The sequence below is a fragment of the Chaetura pelagica genome, unplaced genomic scaffold, assembly GCF_000747805.2.
Source record: "Chaetura pelagica isolate M959 unplaced genomic scaffold, ChaPel_1.0 scaffold388, whole genome shotgun sequence".
NCBI lineage: Eukaryota > Metazoa > Chordata > Aves > Apodiformes > Apodidae > Chaetura > Chaetura pelagica.
The window spans coordinates 915,644-927,957 of NW_009954111.1; the positions used below are offsets into that span (position 1 = coordinate 915,644).

Sequence of the window (12,314 nt, forward strand, 5' to 3'; positions counted from 1 at the left end):
TCCCCAGGCCTGCCCCCCTCAGCCACTGAGTAGCTGGGGAACTGTTGCTCCCACAGGATCCCTGCTCCACAGCTGGGGGCAGGCAGCAGCAGTAACGCCTCCCCCAGGCCTTCAGGCAGCGCCACAGCCGGGCACAGCCCTCCCGCAGGCGCCTGATCCTGGACTTCTTGGTGATGGGGCCCTGGGGCTGCAGCCTGTCCTGCTGCACCTCCTGTTTCATCTGCCCCGCCATCCTGCTGGGAGGGAAGGAGGGTCCTCCAGGGAGGATCTCACTAGGGGCCCCCAATGTCTCTTGGCGCTTGCGGGACCGCCTGCAACATTCATGTTCATCATCATATGTGTTCGTGTAGGTTTCCAGGAGTTGATGCCACATATGTGTTGAAATCGGTATAGGGCTGTTGCGGGCCTTCTGTATATCAGCAGGGCTCATCTGCGCTTCCTCGGGGATCTCCTCGTCCGTGGCTTCCACCAGCAATTCCAGGCTGGAGATGTCCGTGGAAATGCTGATGCTCATGATGCGGCTCGGGGCACGGGTCTTGGGTGCAGGTACATCCGCCACGGTGTCAGTTTCATTCGTTGATTCCACTGGCACCTGCAGCTCCTTCTTTGGTGCCTCTGAATTCTGCATGGGCAGGGAATGCTCTCCAACCACAGGGCTTCTGGGCACGGTGGAAACAGAGCACCTGGAAGCCTGTGGGGTCTGCAGCTCCCTCTTGGGCACCTTTCTGCTGGCCCTGCAGAGGAGCAGAAGAATTAGGCTCCACTGCACCCCAGTCCCTCCATTAGGGGGCCCTTGGGCAGCAGCTCTTCATTTCCTGGGGGACAGGGATGCCCTAAACAGAAATGTTCAGGCATGGGGTGAGGGTTTGGGGCAGGACCTGGGGATTCCCACTGTACTAACCACCTTTTCCTGGTCAGCACACTTTTCTTCTCTGCTCTTGCCTTGGCAGAAACTGCTGAGGGAGGAGACAGAGTGAGGAGCCAGCAGCCCCCAGCACATGCCAGGTCAGGGCTGCCGTGGGTGGGGAGCTCAGTGCCAGGGCCACTCACCAGTCTGCTCCTCCTGCCTGGCTCTCCTCTTGCTCCTCTTGCTTTGTTTGCTCGTCAGCTTTTCCATGACTTCTGCAAGTGTCCCCTACCTGGAGCCCCCTGATCCTAAAGATGGCAGTGATCAGGGTGAGCTGCAGCCTAAGAAGTGCCAATGGGAGCATCTTTCAGTGCCCCAGCCCCTGTCTGGTCTGGGCAGATCCAAGGGCTGGGACTTCATGGCAGGAGGCAGTGGGGGCATCTGTGGGAAGGCCACAGTCTGCAGGACAGGGCACCTGGTGTTTCTTCCCAGGGGAGGGAGAACCACCTTGTCCATGTCTACGCCCACCCCCGGCAGCTCCGCTCCAAGGCCCTGGGGCCACAGTGGGGCCTCCAGCAGCCCTGGCTGCTCCTGCACCTCCATCCTGCTGAGGGCTCAGGGGAAGGGCTCCCTGGGCACAACCACCCCAGGCCCCTGCCGCCCCTCACCTCCCAGCCACCTCTGCCTGCAGCAGCAAATCAAGCCTTGCACTCCAGTTGGAGCAGCCCTCAGCTTGCCCTCTGGCCAGGCCTTGCTACACAGCGCTCCTCTCCATTGCCAGCAGCTTGCAATGCCTGAAGGGGCCTCCAGAAAAAATGGTGACAGCCTTTTTAGCAGGGCCTGATGCCACAGGACAAGGAGGAATTGTCTTCAAAGCAAACAGGGCAGACTCAGAGCAGAGAGAAGGAAGGCACTTTTTACACTAGGGGTGGTGAAACACGGGAACGTGTTGCCCAGAAAAGGGGTGGGTGCCCCATGAAATACTGAGCTCCCCTGCAGGATTTCTGTACGAGGACATGCAGCTTGGCTGCAATCCTGGACCTGCTTTGTGAGCAGCAAGCCCCAGCCCAGCAGTGCTGTGTGTTCCCTTGGGAGGCTTTAGAGCAGCTTCTCCTCCAGGAATTGGAACCACACAGCAACTCAGAAGGGAATGATGCACACAAAGACAATGCCTGGAACCTGCTATCCTGATTTATGCATCCATCACACCTGGCAGGTTCAAAACCATATGGTGCTCTGTTCTCCTTCACAAGGAAACACTACTGGACTCTCTCACACAGCAGTTCTGCCACTGCTCTCTCTCACGCTGCTTCATTTGTCCGTGGCTGCCTTGCAATTTCTGAGCAGAATCAAAGATAAGCTCAAAGGTGAGGCTCCCAGGAGAGTCAAAACAAGCTGCAGCTCCTGGCACTGCCAAGAGTTTCTTTCTCATCTCAGACCTTTACGGCTCCTACTCCGAAGTGGAAATGATAGCCCAGAAATTCTTGACATAACTTCAACTTTTTGATGTGACGCGTTTTCCTCAGAAAGTCTTCGAGGACCTAATAACCCTTAGGCTTTTTCTAATCCTCCTCCATGTCACTATTCCTACCATAATTGGATTGACAACAGCCCTAAGGACAAGGAGTTGGGGCTGCTGGCTGATGTTGATGCTCAACCTGAGCCAGCCGTGTGTGCTTTCAGGCCAGAAAGCCAGTCGTGTCCCAGAACCCACCTGCAGTGCTGTGTCCAGTTCTCAGGCCTCCAACACAGGAAGACATGGAGCTCCAGGAGCCAGTCCAGAGGGCCAGGAAGATGATCGCAGGGCAGGAGCACCTCTCCCATGAAGACAGGCTGAGAGTTGGGCTTGTTCAGCCTGGAGAAGAGAAGTCTCCGGTGGGAGCTCAAAGTGGCCTTCTGGTACCTGAAGGGGCCACAGGAAAGCTGGGGAGGGACTTTTGACAAGGGCACAGACTGACAGATCAAGGGGAATTGCCTTTCGACTGGAAGAGGGGAGATGTAGGTTAGACACGAGGAAGAAAGTCTTTTCTGTCAGACACTGGCCCAAGTTGCAGATGCCCCCGCCCTGGAAGCATTCAAAGCCAGGCTGGCTGGGTCTTGGAGCAGCCTGCCCTTGTGGGCGGTATTCCTGCCCATGGCGCGGGGGCTGGCAAGAGAGGATCTTCAAGATCCCTTCCAAGCCAAACCATTCCCTCATCCTACAACCATTAGAGAAATGTGAAGTGAAAAATAAATCGATCACATCCATGGACATTTTAGCAGCTCTCATCTCACTGATCAGCCTGGGGCTGCAAAATACAAATCTAGAACTCAAAATCGGCCTCTAGCAGCCACTTCAAAGATATCTGACTTGCAGCAGGGAAAGATTCCCCAAAGATTTCTCTTTGTTGCACTTTCACACAGGAAAGTTTAAGTACCCAGAGATCAAGCTCAGTAGCGTCTTCACGCCAAAAGGAGGGAAACACTGTTGTGCCATTGATGTGAGCAGGGGACAAGAATGTCAGTTGTCCCCTGAGGGAAAGAAGTTACAGGCTGAAGACCAACAGGGAAAACACTGGCATACCCTTGGTTGTCCCCCACCCTTCAGCATGAGGCAAAGAAAGAGAACCCTGCATTTGTTTTGCTTACAAGTAATGACCCCCAAACATCAGGCAAGTATCCAACATTTGCAGCACTTTCCATCTCACAATTCCTTCCCCTTCAAACGCAGCTTCCAAAGGACTTTCCTACGACTGTACGTGCAACTCTGCTTTCTTGTTGCAGCCAAGCTCATTGATTGAAGAAACCACGGAGGGAAACAGTTTCCAGGGGGTTTAATTTTAAATACATTTCAAGAGTAATACAAAAGTTACAAGCTTGTCTATACAGACTAATACTTGTTTGCTTTCCCTCAAAATTATGCCGTGCAGTTAGCTGCTGCCCTTTGCAGGCAGCACTGTTTAGAAAGCACTTCAAAGGGCACCATTTCAGCTTATGTTTTCCAGAAGAGAGGATTCTGTGTCAGACGTCTCTGGAAGTTCTCATACCTAGGAAAAATAAACAAACAAAACCCAAAAGCTGTTGCAAACAAAATGGCTTAAAAAATGATACACATAATTTCAACACTATCTTTTTCATCAAAGTGGAATCCCAGAGAATGTTCATGCAAACTTAGTAAAATTTTAAGTGGATGCAAAGCAGCTGTTCTATGTATCACATTTTTTGGGCCAGCAAATCAAAGTTTGGACAGGTAGAAGGGCCACTTGGAGGCTGCCCACCACCCTAGTCATCAGGCCAGGTATCTCATGGGAGAAATCCCAGCAAAACCAAACCAGGAGAACTTCAAGCTGTTTAGGGATGGGTCACAATACTGGGAAAAACAAGGGCTTCTGCATCCAGTTCAGCAGTCCCTGTACCAGCCTTCCAGTGCTGCTCCATCTAGGAGGCACAGAGCCAGCTCAGCACTTCTCAGCTCACAGCACAGCAGACCTGAGCTGGCCAGCTTGACAGACCAGCATGGCAGGCTTGCCTGGAGACCACAGCCTCCAACTCAGCTTTGCTGCCCAGCAGGCTTTGTGTGACCTGCTCACAGGACGGGAAGGGGGCCCTGCAGACAATGTCAAGCAGTTGGCCTTCTAGTGCCAGTAGGAACACCTTGAGACAAAGTAGTCCCCATCATTTTCCTTCCATCACCAAGTAATTCCTCCTTCCACCTTCCATCATGTTTGACTACAAATCTAACGAGGACAAAGAACTCTCAACACATAATGCACTCCCCTATGCATACATGCTGTTCCAGTTTCACCTTCCAAACTCACAGAAATAAGCGAACCCCAAACGAAATTTAAGATCAGATTTCATTATTGACCTCCCCTGAATAAAGAGGGAAAAAGCATCCACAGAGCCACAGAACCACAGGGATGGAAGGGACCTCATCAAGGGCTGATCATCTAGTCCAACTCCCTTGCCAGAGCAGGGTCCCTAGAGTAGCTCACACAGGAACGTGTCCAGGTGGGCCCAGAACTGGACACCATATCCCAGATGTGGCCTCATCAGGGCAGAGTAGAGGGGGAGGAGAACCTCTCTCCACCTACCAGCCACACCCCTTCTAATCCACTCCAGGATGCCACTGGCCTTCTTGGCCACAGGGGCACATGGATGGCTCATAGTCATCCTGCTGTCAACCAGATCTGACTTTCAAACCAAAACCAAAACAAGCCCAGGGGCTTGGAGCAATGGAAGGCTAAAAACCCCTTTCAATCCCCACAAACCCAAGCTGTAAGGGGACATGAGGCACTGCTAAGGAACCAAGAAAAACAGCAAGATGTTTCTCCTACATCTTACAGTTCCTAACCCAACTCAAATGAGAAAAGAGACTCTGAAGCCTTTTCAACTCATTCCAAAGAATGAAAGGCTTTTTCTTGAATTTCTAAGCCAAACTGAGCTGTTTCCAGGGGCTGTAATCACATTAAGAGGTTTCTAGACAAAAGCTGTTCAGTTTGTTAGAGTTGTGCCTCACTGGACTATAGTGGTTTGAACCAGCAAAAGCAAATTTGGCATCAGCCAGGCACTGACCAGCCATTACCCTGCTCCTTTGGCCTGTCTTCCCTTTCATTCCCTCTCATCAGAGACCTTTCCCAGATGTCCATGGAGAGCACAGAGTTACCTTCTAAATAGTAGGGATCTGCACCAACCACAAAACTGTATTCAGAGACCCCAAATTACTGTGAGTTGATCAACTCTAGGCAAGAATTTTTCAGACATCCTAAAGGACTGCCTGCAGCTCACAGCGTATCTCCAGATTACACGGGCTGTCCCCACAGTCAGCTTCTTCTTAAACCAGGCCCTGGAAAACAACTTGCAAACATACTTTTGCCTTTGTGCCTGAGGGTCTTGGTGACAGGACCAGGTCAACTGGATATGTGATTTCTCCACCTCTCCCATATTCTTATCAGTATGCTGGAACTTGGTCTAGGAAGAGACCAAGCATAACAACCAAATTCAGATGGACAAGGATCGGTGTGTTCTGCCCTCCCAGGAATCCAGAGCATTTGTCTCATCAGCAACATCGTGGAAGTTCACACATGGCAAGGGCAACACTTCTGGAGGCAAGAAAATGTCACAGGCCATACAGCACATTTCAAACACAGCGAGTGAGATGAAGATGCTACAAATAGCTACAAGAAGATTGGACAGGACCTCCCTAGACTAGGAGATCAACAACAACAAAACACTTTCCACTTTGCTGCATCACATGACAGTAGTTCCATACTTAGAACTCAGTTGCCCTAATGCCTTGGAAAAAGAGCTCTTGCCACTAGAGATCATTGCCATTACCATTTCAGAACTACGTTTGCAGGAATGAAAGCTTCCGAGGGATTTGGGGTCATCTGTGCCTGAGTAACAGCAAACGAGGAAGCAAAGTTATAGAAGTTATCCAACATCTTCTGAGTGAACTGAAAGAAAAGAGAGAGATTTGCAGTCAGTTCTTTTCTCAAGTTGAGCTTTTCTGCCAAGACTTAACAGATACACAACTGCTATGTGAATTAAAATCAGCACTGTCATCTAAAACACAATGGGGAAGTGGGGATAGTAGGTGCAGGGATGCCCACTGCAAATGGCTCAAAGCATCCTCACTCTCAGTCTTTCCCTCAGATCCATCCAGCATCCAGGAATCACTTTCAGAATCTTCACTCACCCTCTCCCTGCCCAATTTCATCTAACTGCATAACCAGCTCTGGGAAGAACATTTTCTTCTTCTGACAAAGACGTGGTGCAGTGACAAGGGCTGTCCCTCTCTCCTCCAAAGGAACCCATCAGGAGAACTGATGGTCAGAGCTGCCATTCCACCTCACAGCAAAACACTGGCTGTTCAACCAGGGGAGAAGTCTTGCGCTTTGCCTCACTACCACCTGTCAGATTCCAGCAACATGGAAACTCCCTTTGTCAGCAGACTGACAATGACACGAGGGAGGCCATGGGCCTGATTCCCTTGAACGTGCACAATCCAGTTGTTGACAGCACCAAGTTTTCCAGTGTAAGAAAAGTAATTTCAAAATATCAAAGCAACCAGGCAAGTGATTTGACAATGATTAGGTTTGTTACAACCCTACAGCCACCCACAGCAGGTGGGCTGTCTTTAGTTAGTTCTTCAGAGGCTCAACTCTCTGCAGCCTTTTGTGCCACAGAGAAACTCTGAAAACAGAATGTCCAAGCTACCTCCGTGAAGGAATCTACTGATGACACAGCAGCATTTGCAACAGGAGTCTGCTGGGCCAGGCTCTCCAGCAGTTCCACTGAGATTCCAATCTGGGCCACCGTTGGCGTCTGAGGGAGGTTCATGGCTCCAAAGGGATGTTGACTTCCCTTCCCTGAAAGTGCCACAAACAGCACACAGTACATTTAGCACACAGGGAAAGACTGTGGCAATGAAATCTCTTTCTTCTGGAGAAGCTCTGCCTCAACTCCCTGCCTCGGAAATACAGCACAATCATGCAGTTCAGGCACAGGCACAAGGACACACACACACCAGAGGAAACAGAGTGACAGGTACATGTAAAAAACACAGCTGATCTTGAGGAAATTTCTAAAAAAATGAAAAACATAATTTTAAACTCTATATGAAGTAAATGGGTTCATGAGGCAGTATGATCACTAAATGATGGGACTGTCAGTGTTGGAAGGGATCTCTAGAGATCATCTGGTCCAACTCCCCTGCTAAAGCAGGATCACCCACAGCACATTACTCAAGACTGCATCCAGGTGGGTCTTGAATATCTCCAGAGAAGGGGACTCCACAACCTTCCTGGGCAGCCTGTCCCAAGGCTCTGTCACCCTCACCATAAAGAAGTTTTTCCTCTCGTTTAAATGGAACTTCCTGTGTTCCTGCTTGTGCCTGTTGCCCCTCATCCTGTCACTGGGAACTACTGCCAAGAGCCTGAATCCACCATCACTGCACCCACCCTTGAGATACTTGTAGGCATTAATAAGGTCTCCCCTCAGCCTTCTCTTCTCCAGGCTGAACAGTCCCAGCTCTCTCAGCCTTTCCTCACAAGGGAGATGCTCCAATCCCCCAGTCATCTTTGCTGCCCTTTGCTGGACTCTCCCCACTAGTTCCCTGTCTCTCTTGAACTGGGGAGCCCCGAACTGGATGCAGTACTCCTGATGTGGCCTCACCAGGGCAGAGTAGAGGGGGAGAATGTAATCTCTTGACCTCTTGGCCACATTCTTCCTTATGCACCCCAGGATTCCATTGGTCTTCATGGCAGCAAGAGCACGTTGCTGGCTTATGGATACTTTACTATCTACCAGGACTCCAAGATCCTTCTCCTCAAAACTGCTTTCCAACAGGACCTGTACTGGTGAATGGGTTTCTTCCTCCCCAGCTGAGGACCCTACACTTGCCCATGTTGAACCACATTGGTTTATTCTCTGCCCAGCTCTCCAGCCTGTCCAGGTCATGCTGGATGGCAGCACAGCCCTCTGGAGTGTCACCACCCCTGCCAGTTTGGTATCAGCAGCAAACTTGCTGAGGATACACTCTGTCCCCTCGTTCAGGTCGTTGATGAATATGTTGAACAACACCAGAGCAAGTATTGACTCCTGGGGGACACCAGTGGTTACAGGCCTCCAACTCAACCCTGCTCCATTAATCACAATCCTCTGAGTTCTGTCACACAGCCAGCATCTGTGTCACAGCACCTGATCTGTGAGTAAAAGACAGCAGCACCTTCCCCTACAGGAACCAACCCTTTAATTCACATTCTAACCACTGCAGATGGACTGGAAACATGCAGCACTGCTGCACAGCCACTGAGCCCTTCCTTCAAAGCAGGAGCTTGCAAACCTGTTTGTGCGATGAAAAGACACAGCACATGACTTCAGGAAGCTGCCCCTGTGAAGGGCTGGGCAGCCCCATGTCTCATCTGAACAGCTCAGACCAACCCCAGCCCTGATGAATGGCACAACCACAGATCAGAAAGGCCTCTGGCTTTGCAAGAGCCAGAAAGAAGACAAGGAATTGGGCAGACAAACACTCCCAAGCTCACTCCAAGCACCAGCACAGCACACGTGTCAGAAAGCACCTTGTTTTCTCAGCCTGGAGGGCAGGACCACAACCAGCACCACTGTTCTGTTGCCCCTCATGCAGAGCATTTGCCATATTCCTAAATCACTCCTGGCACTTCCATGAGGTGTTTGATGGTTAAATTCAGGCTTTCTGAATCCTAACTACCAATTCTGACTGAGGGGACAACCACACAGAGTTCATAGTCATATTGCCAGCAAACGTGAAGATTGCACCCAAAGAGAAAAAACAGAATTCAGATTTCATGCTTATTTCAAAGCCAGCCAACATCTCACATAACAGCTAATTCTCCCAAAGAAACATGTGACAAGGGCTGGATACTCTGGACCTTTGATCCTTGAGGTGTAACCAGTATGGGCAGACTTTGCTCACTTAAACAGAGGATGGCACAAAAGAGATTGCATCCGTGTTACAAAATTATATTTCCTCATAATTGTAAATGAACCGATTCCAAACATAACCTATCAAAAACTGACACAACCTAAACACACCATTCCAGCTCACATTAAGTAACAGGCAGCCTCTTTATTAAATTAGGCTTTGTAGAGTCTGCAGTAAAGGAAACCTCTGCATCCTCATACTGCCTGCCCCGACCAAGTTAGGAGTACCTGTGCAACCTCTGTGCGTCTCAGGATGGCATCTCTCTGCAGTCCCTGTCTGGCCTCCCCTTCCAACAGCCTCACTCTTCTCCCTCACACAATCCCTGGTGTACACTGATGTATACGACTGCTGCCCAGTCAGATTTCACACTAAGCTGTCTTAAAATGTATATAATACAGCAGTAAGTCTTGCAAGCATAAGAACACTCAGGAAACCTGGCAGAAGAACCTGCGATACCCTTAACTGTTTCACTAACCCCACAGTGTCAGGTTATAAAAAACCACACCCAAAAAACCACTTCCTGCGGCTGTTCCCCCTTGTGAAGAAAGCCCAAATTACTGAGGAACGTCAATGATCAGAATTCATTTTGCTCTGCACCTTAAGAGGCATTATGTCAAGCCACACTGCCATCCAGGACACAGGCAAAGGAAAGCCTGCCAGGTCAGCAATTAATACATTTGATCACATCAACCTCCTACTCACCTAGAGACTCAAGTACAGGCTGCAGACTACACTGAAGCCTATAAAAGATATGTATTACTTATCACTGCAACACTTGAAGCTGCTTGACCAACGTATCTGTCTCTTCAACAAGACAAAGGTCTGCCATTGGGATGCCACATAATTTTTATAATACGCATGGCAAAACCCCCTACATCTAGGAAAAAAACTCCACATCTACTTCAGGTAGCACCAGCACCTTCAGAATCCCCTACAAGTCAGACTCTCTGGTTCAGGTCTACACCAGAAATGCCAGAACATTTGGAAACTCCCCTACAAGTCAGATTCTCTGGTTCAGGTCTAGTCTACACCAGAAATGCCAGAACATTTGGAAAACTGCTTTCCAGTGATGATACCCTCTCCTGGAGAATGACATAGTGCAACAGCACCTGCATGGGAGGGGCTGCCTGAAATCACACAACTGTCATGGTTGGAAAAGACTTCTTAGATCACTGCACCCAACTGTCACCCCCATGCCTCCTAAAAGTCAAACAAAAAACTCCCAACAAACAAACCACCATGCCCACTAGAGCATGTCCTGAAGTGTCTCAATGACATGCTGCTTAAATACCTCTGGGGATGGTGATGCCACCACCTCCCTGGGCAGCCCATTCCAGCATATGACCACTCTTCCAGAAAATAAATTCTTCCTGATCTCCAGTCTAAACCTCCCCTGGCACAACTTCAGGACATTTGCTCTAGTCTTCATATTTCTTGAGAGAAGAGACCAACACCAACCTCCCTACAACCTCCTTTCAGGAGGTTGAACAGAGCGAGTAGGTCCCTCCTCAGCCTCTTCCAAACTAAACAATCCAGTTCCCTCAGTCTCTCCTCACTGGGCTTGTTCTCCAGCCCCTTCACACCAGCTCTGTTGCCTTTCTCTGAACTTGGTCCAGCCCTTCACTGTCCTTCTTGCAGTGAGGGTCCTAGAATTGAAAACAGTTCTCACAGTGCAGCCCCACCACTTGACTGATTGTCTGGAAACCCTGCCCTAAACTGTCCTTGTTACAAAACCTGTCCCTATGCTACAAAGAACACAGTGACCTCACAGTGGGAGCTGAAAGAAAATGCTGCAGGCATGTCCAGACAAAGGCCTAAAAACCACCTTACAGGGTGATTCTTCCTCACAGTCTCAATGCAGAAGCAGCACTGGAACACATACCAGGCCTGCTGAAAGGAACTTCCAGGGCAACACCACAAGAAAGAGAAGATGAGAGAAATTTCACTAGAAACATTAACATACAGACTGACTTCCACAAAGCTGCCAGGCTGCTCGTAGTACCACATCTGGGAGAGACCACCTGAAAACACACAGAGGTCTGCCTTTTCAAGCAGCTTTTTGCTCAAAACCACCTTCAAACATGCATGCAGGAACATCTCTGCTTCACTGACCACTACATTTTACCAGTCTTACCAGATTTCAGACCAGAAATTTTGAAGATGGCACTTGGCTTCTCATTAGTGACAAACCCCAGCAGCTGCCACACTGCCAGCCCGCTTGGGTCCGGGTAACAGAAATAGACAGATCCTCCCATTCCTTCTGGAAATGGTATCGTTCCCAGCATGAAGACCACTACATGGTTGATGTTCTCATAGTCCGGTAAATCAAACACAAATTTGTCTTCAGCCACTTGCTGGGGAGCTGCTTGTACCTAAAGAGAACAAAGCCTTGATTAGCATTACTGTGCTTTCAAACTTTGACTGTGACTGTGAATTTCCTTTCACAGAAATACACCTAAAGTGGAACATCACAAAAAGCGAGGAACGTACTAACCTCAAGAGCAAACAGCCCGATAAAAATCAAGCACAGCAGAAGAACAACTGCAAAAAGTATTACTGAAAAGGCACAACAGTCTTGTTCTACCTGCACTGAACGTATATCCCACCCGGGGCTACAGCATCAGAATTCCTTCGCTCCCCATGTGCGTAGGAGGAAAATAAGGTGCAGAAGAGGTTGCCAAGTCCATAAGCAGTGGCTGTTGACCACCTGGCTGGCACAACCCCAGGACCATGGACACCTGTTCACATAGGAAATACAATAGACCTTGAGACAGGCAGCAGAAGGACGGCCAAACGCCAGAGCAAAAGATACCCTCCTCTTTACCCGAGATGTCACATCCTCGCAGCCAACGCACAATCTAGCCTTAAAAAGCTTCTTTTAAGCTCCTCTACGAGGAGCCCAAGCCCCTCCATGAACAGAGGGGGCGGTGACTGCCTCCCGGCAACGGGGCTCTACAATGTCCCGGGGGCTGAGGGGCAGGAGCCGGCCCAGGGGCAGGAGCCGGCCCAGGGGCAGGAGCC

General features: G+C 49.8%; 1 protein-coding gene across 1 annotated transcript in view; it reads right to left on the reverse strand.

The window, feature by feature from the left end:
- Positions 1-3,646: 3,646 nt before the first annotated feature.
- LOC104393095 (chromosome unknown open reading frame, human C11orf73) overlaps positions 3,647-12,314 on the reverse strand; it is a 10,555-nt gene continuing 1,887 nt past the window's right edge. Inside the window, exons 2-5 of the mRNA XM_010002556.1 lie at positions 11,428-11,665; positions 7,046-7,197; positions 6,164-6,282; positions 3,647-3,873 (exon numbers count right to left, since the gene is read on the reverse strand). Coding sequence (XP_010000858.1) covers positions 3,819-3,873; positions 6,164-6,282; positions 7,046-7,197; positions 11,428-11,665 — 564 coding nt within the window. The 3' untranslated portion in view covers positions 3,647-3,818. The remainder of the gene's footprint in view (positions 3,874-6,163; positions 6,283-7,045; positions 7,198-11,427; positions 11,666-12,314) is intronic.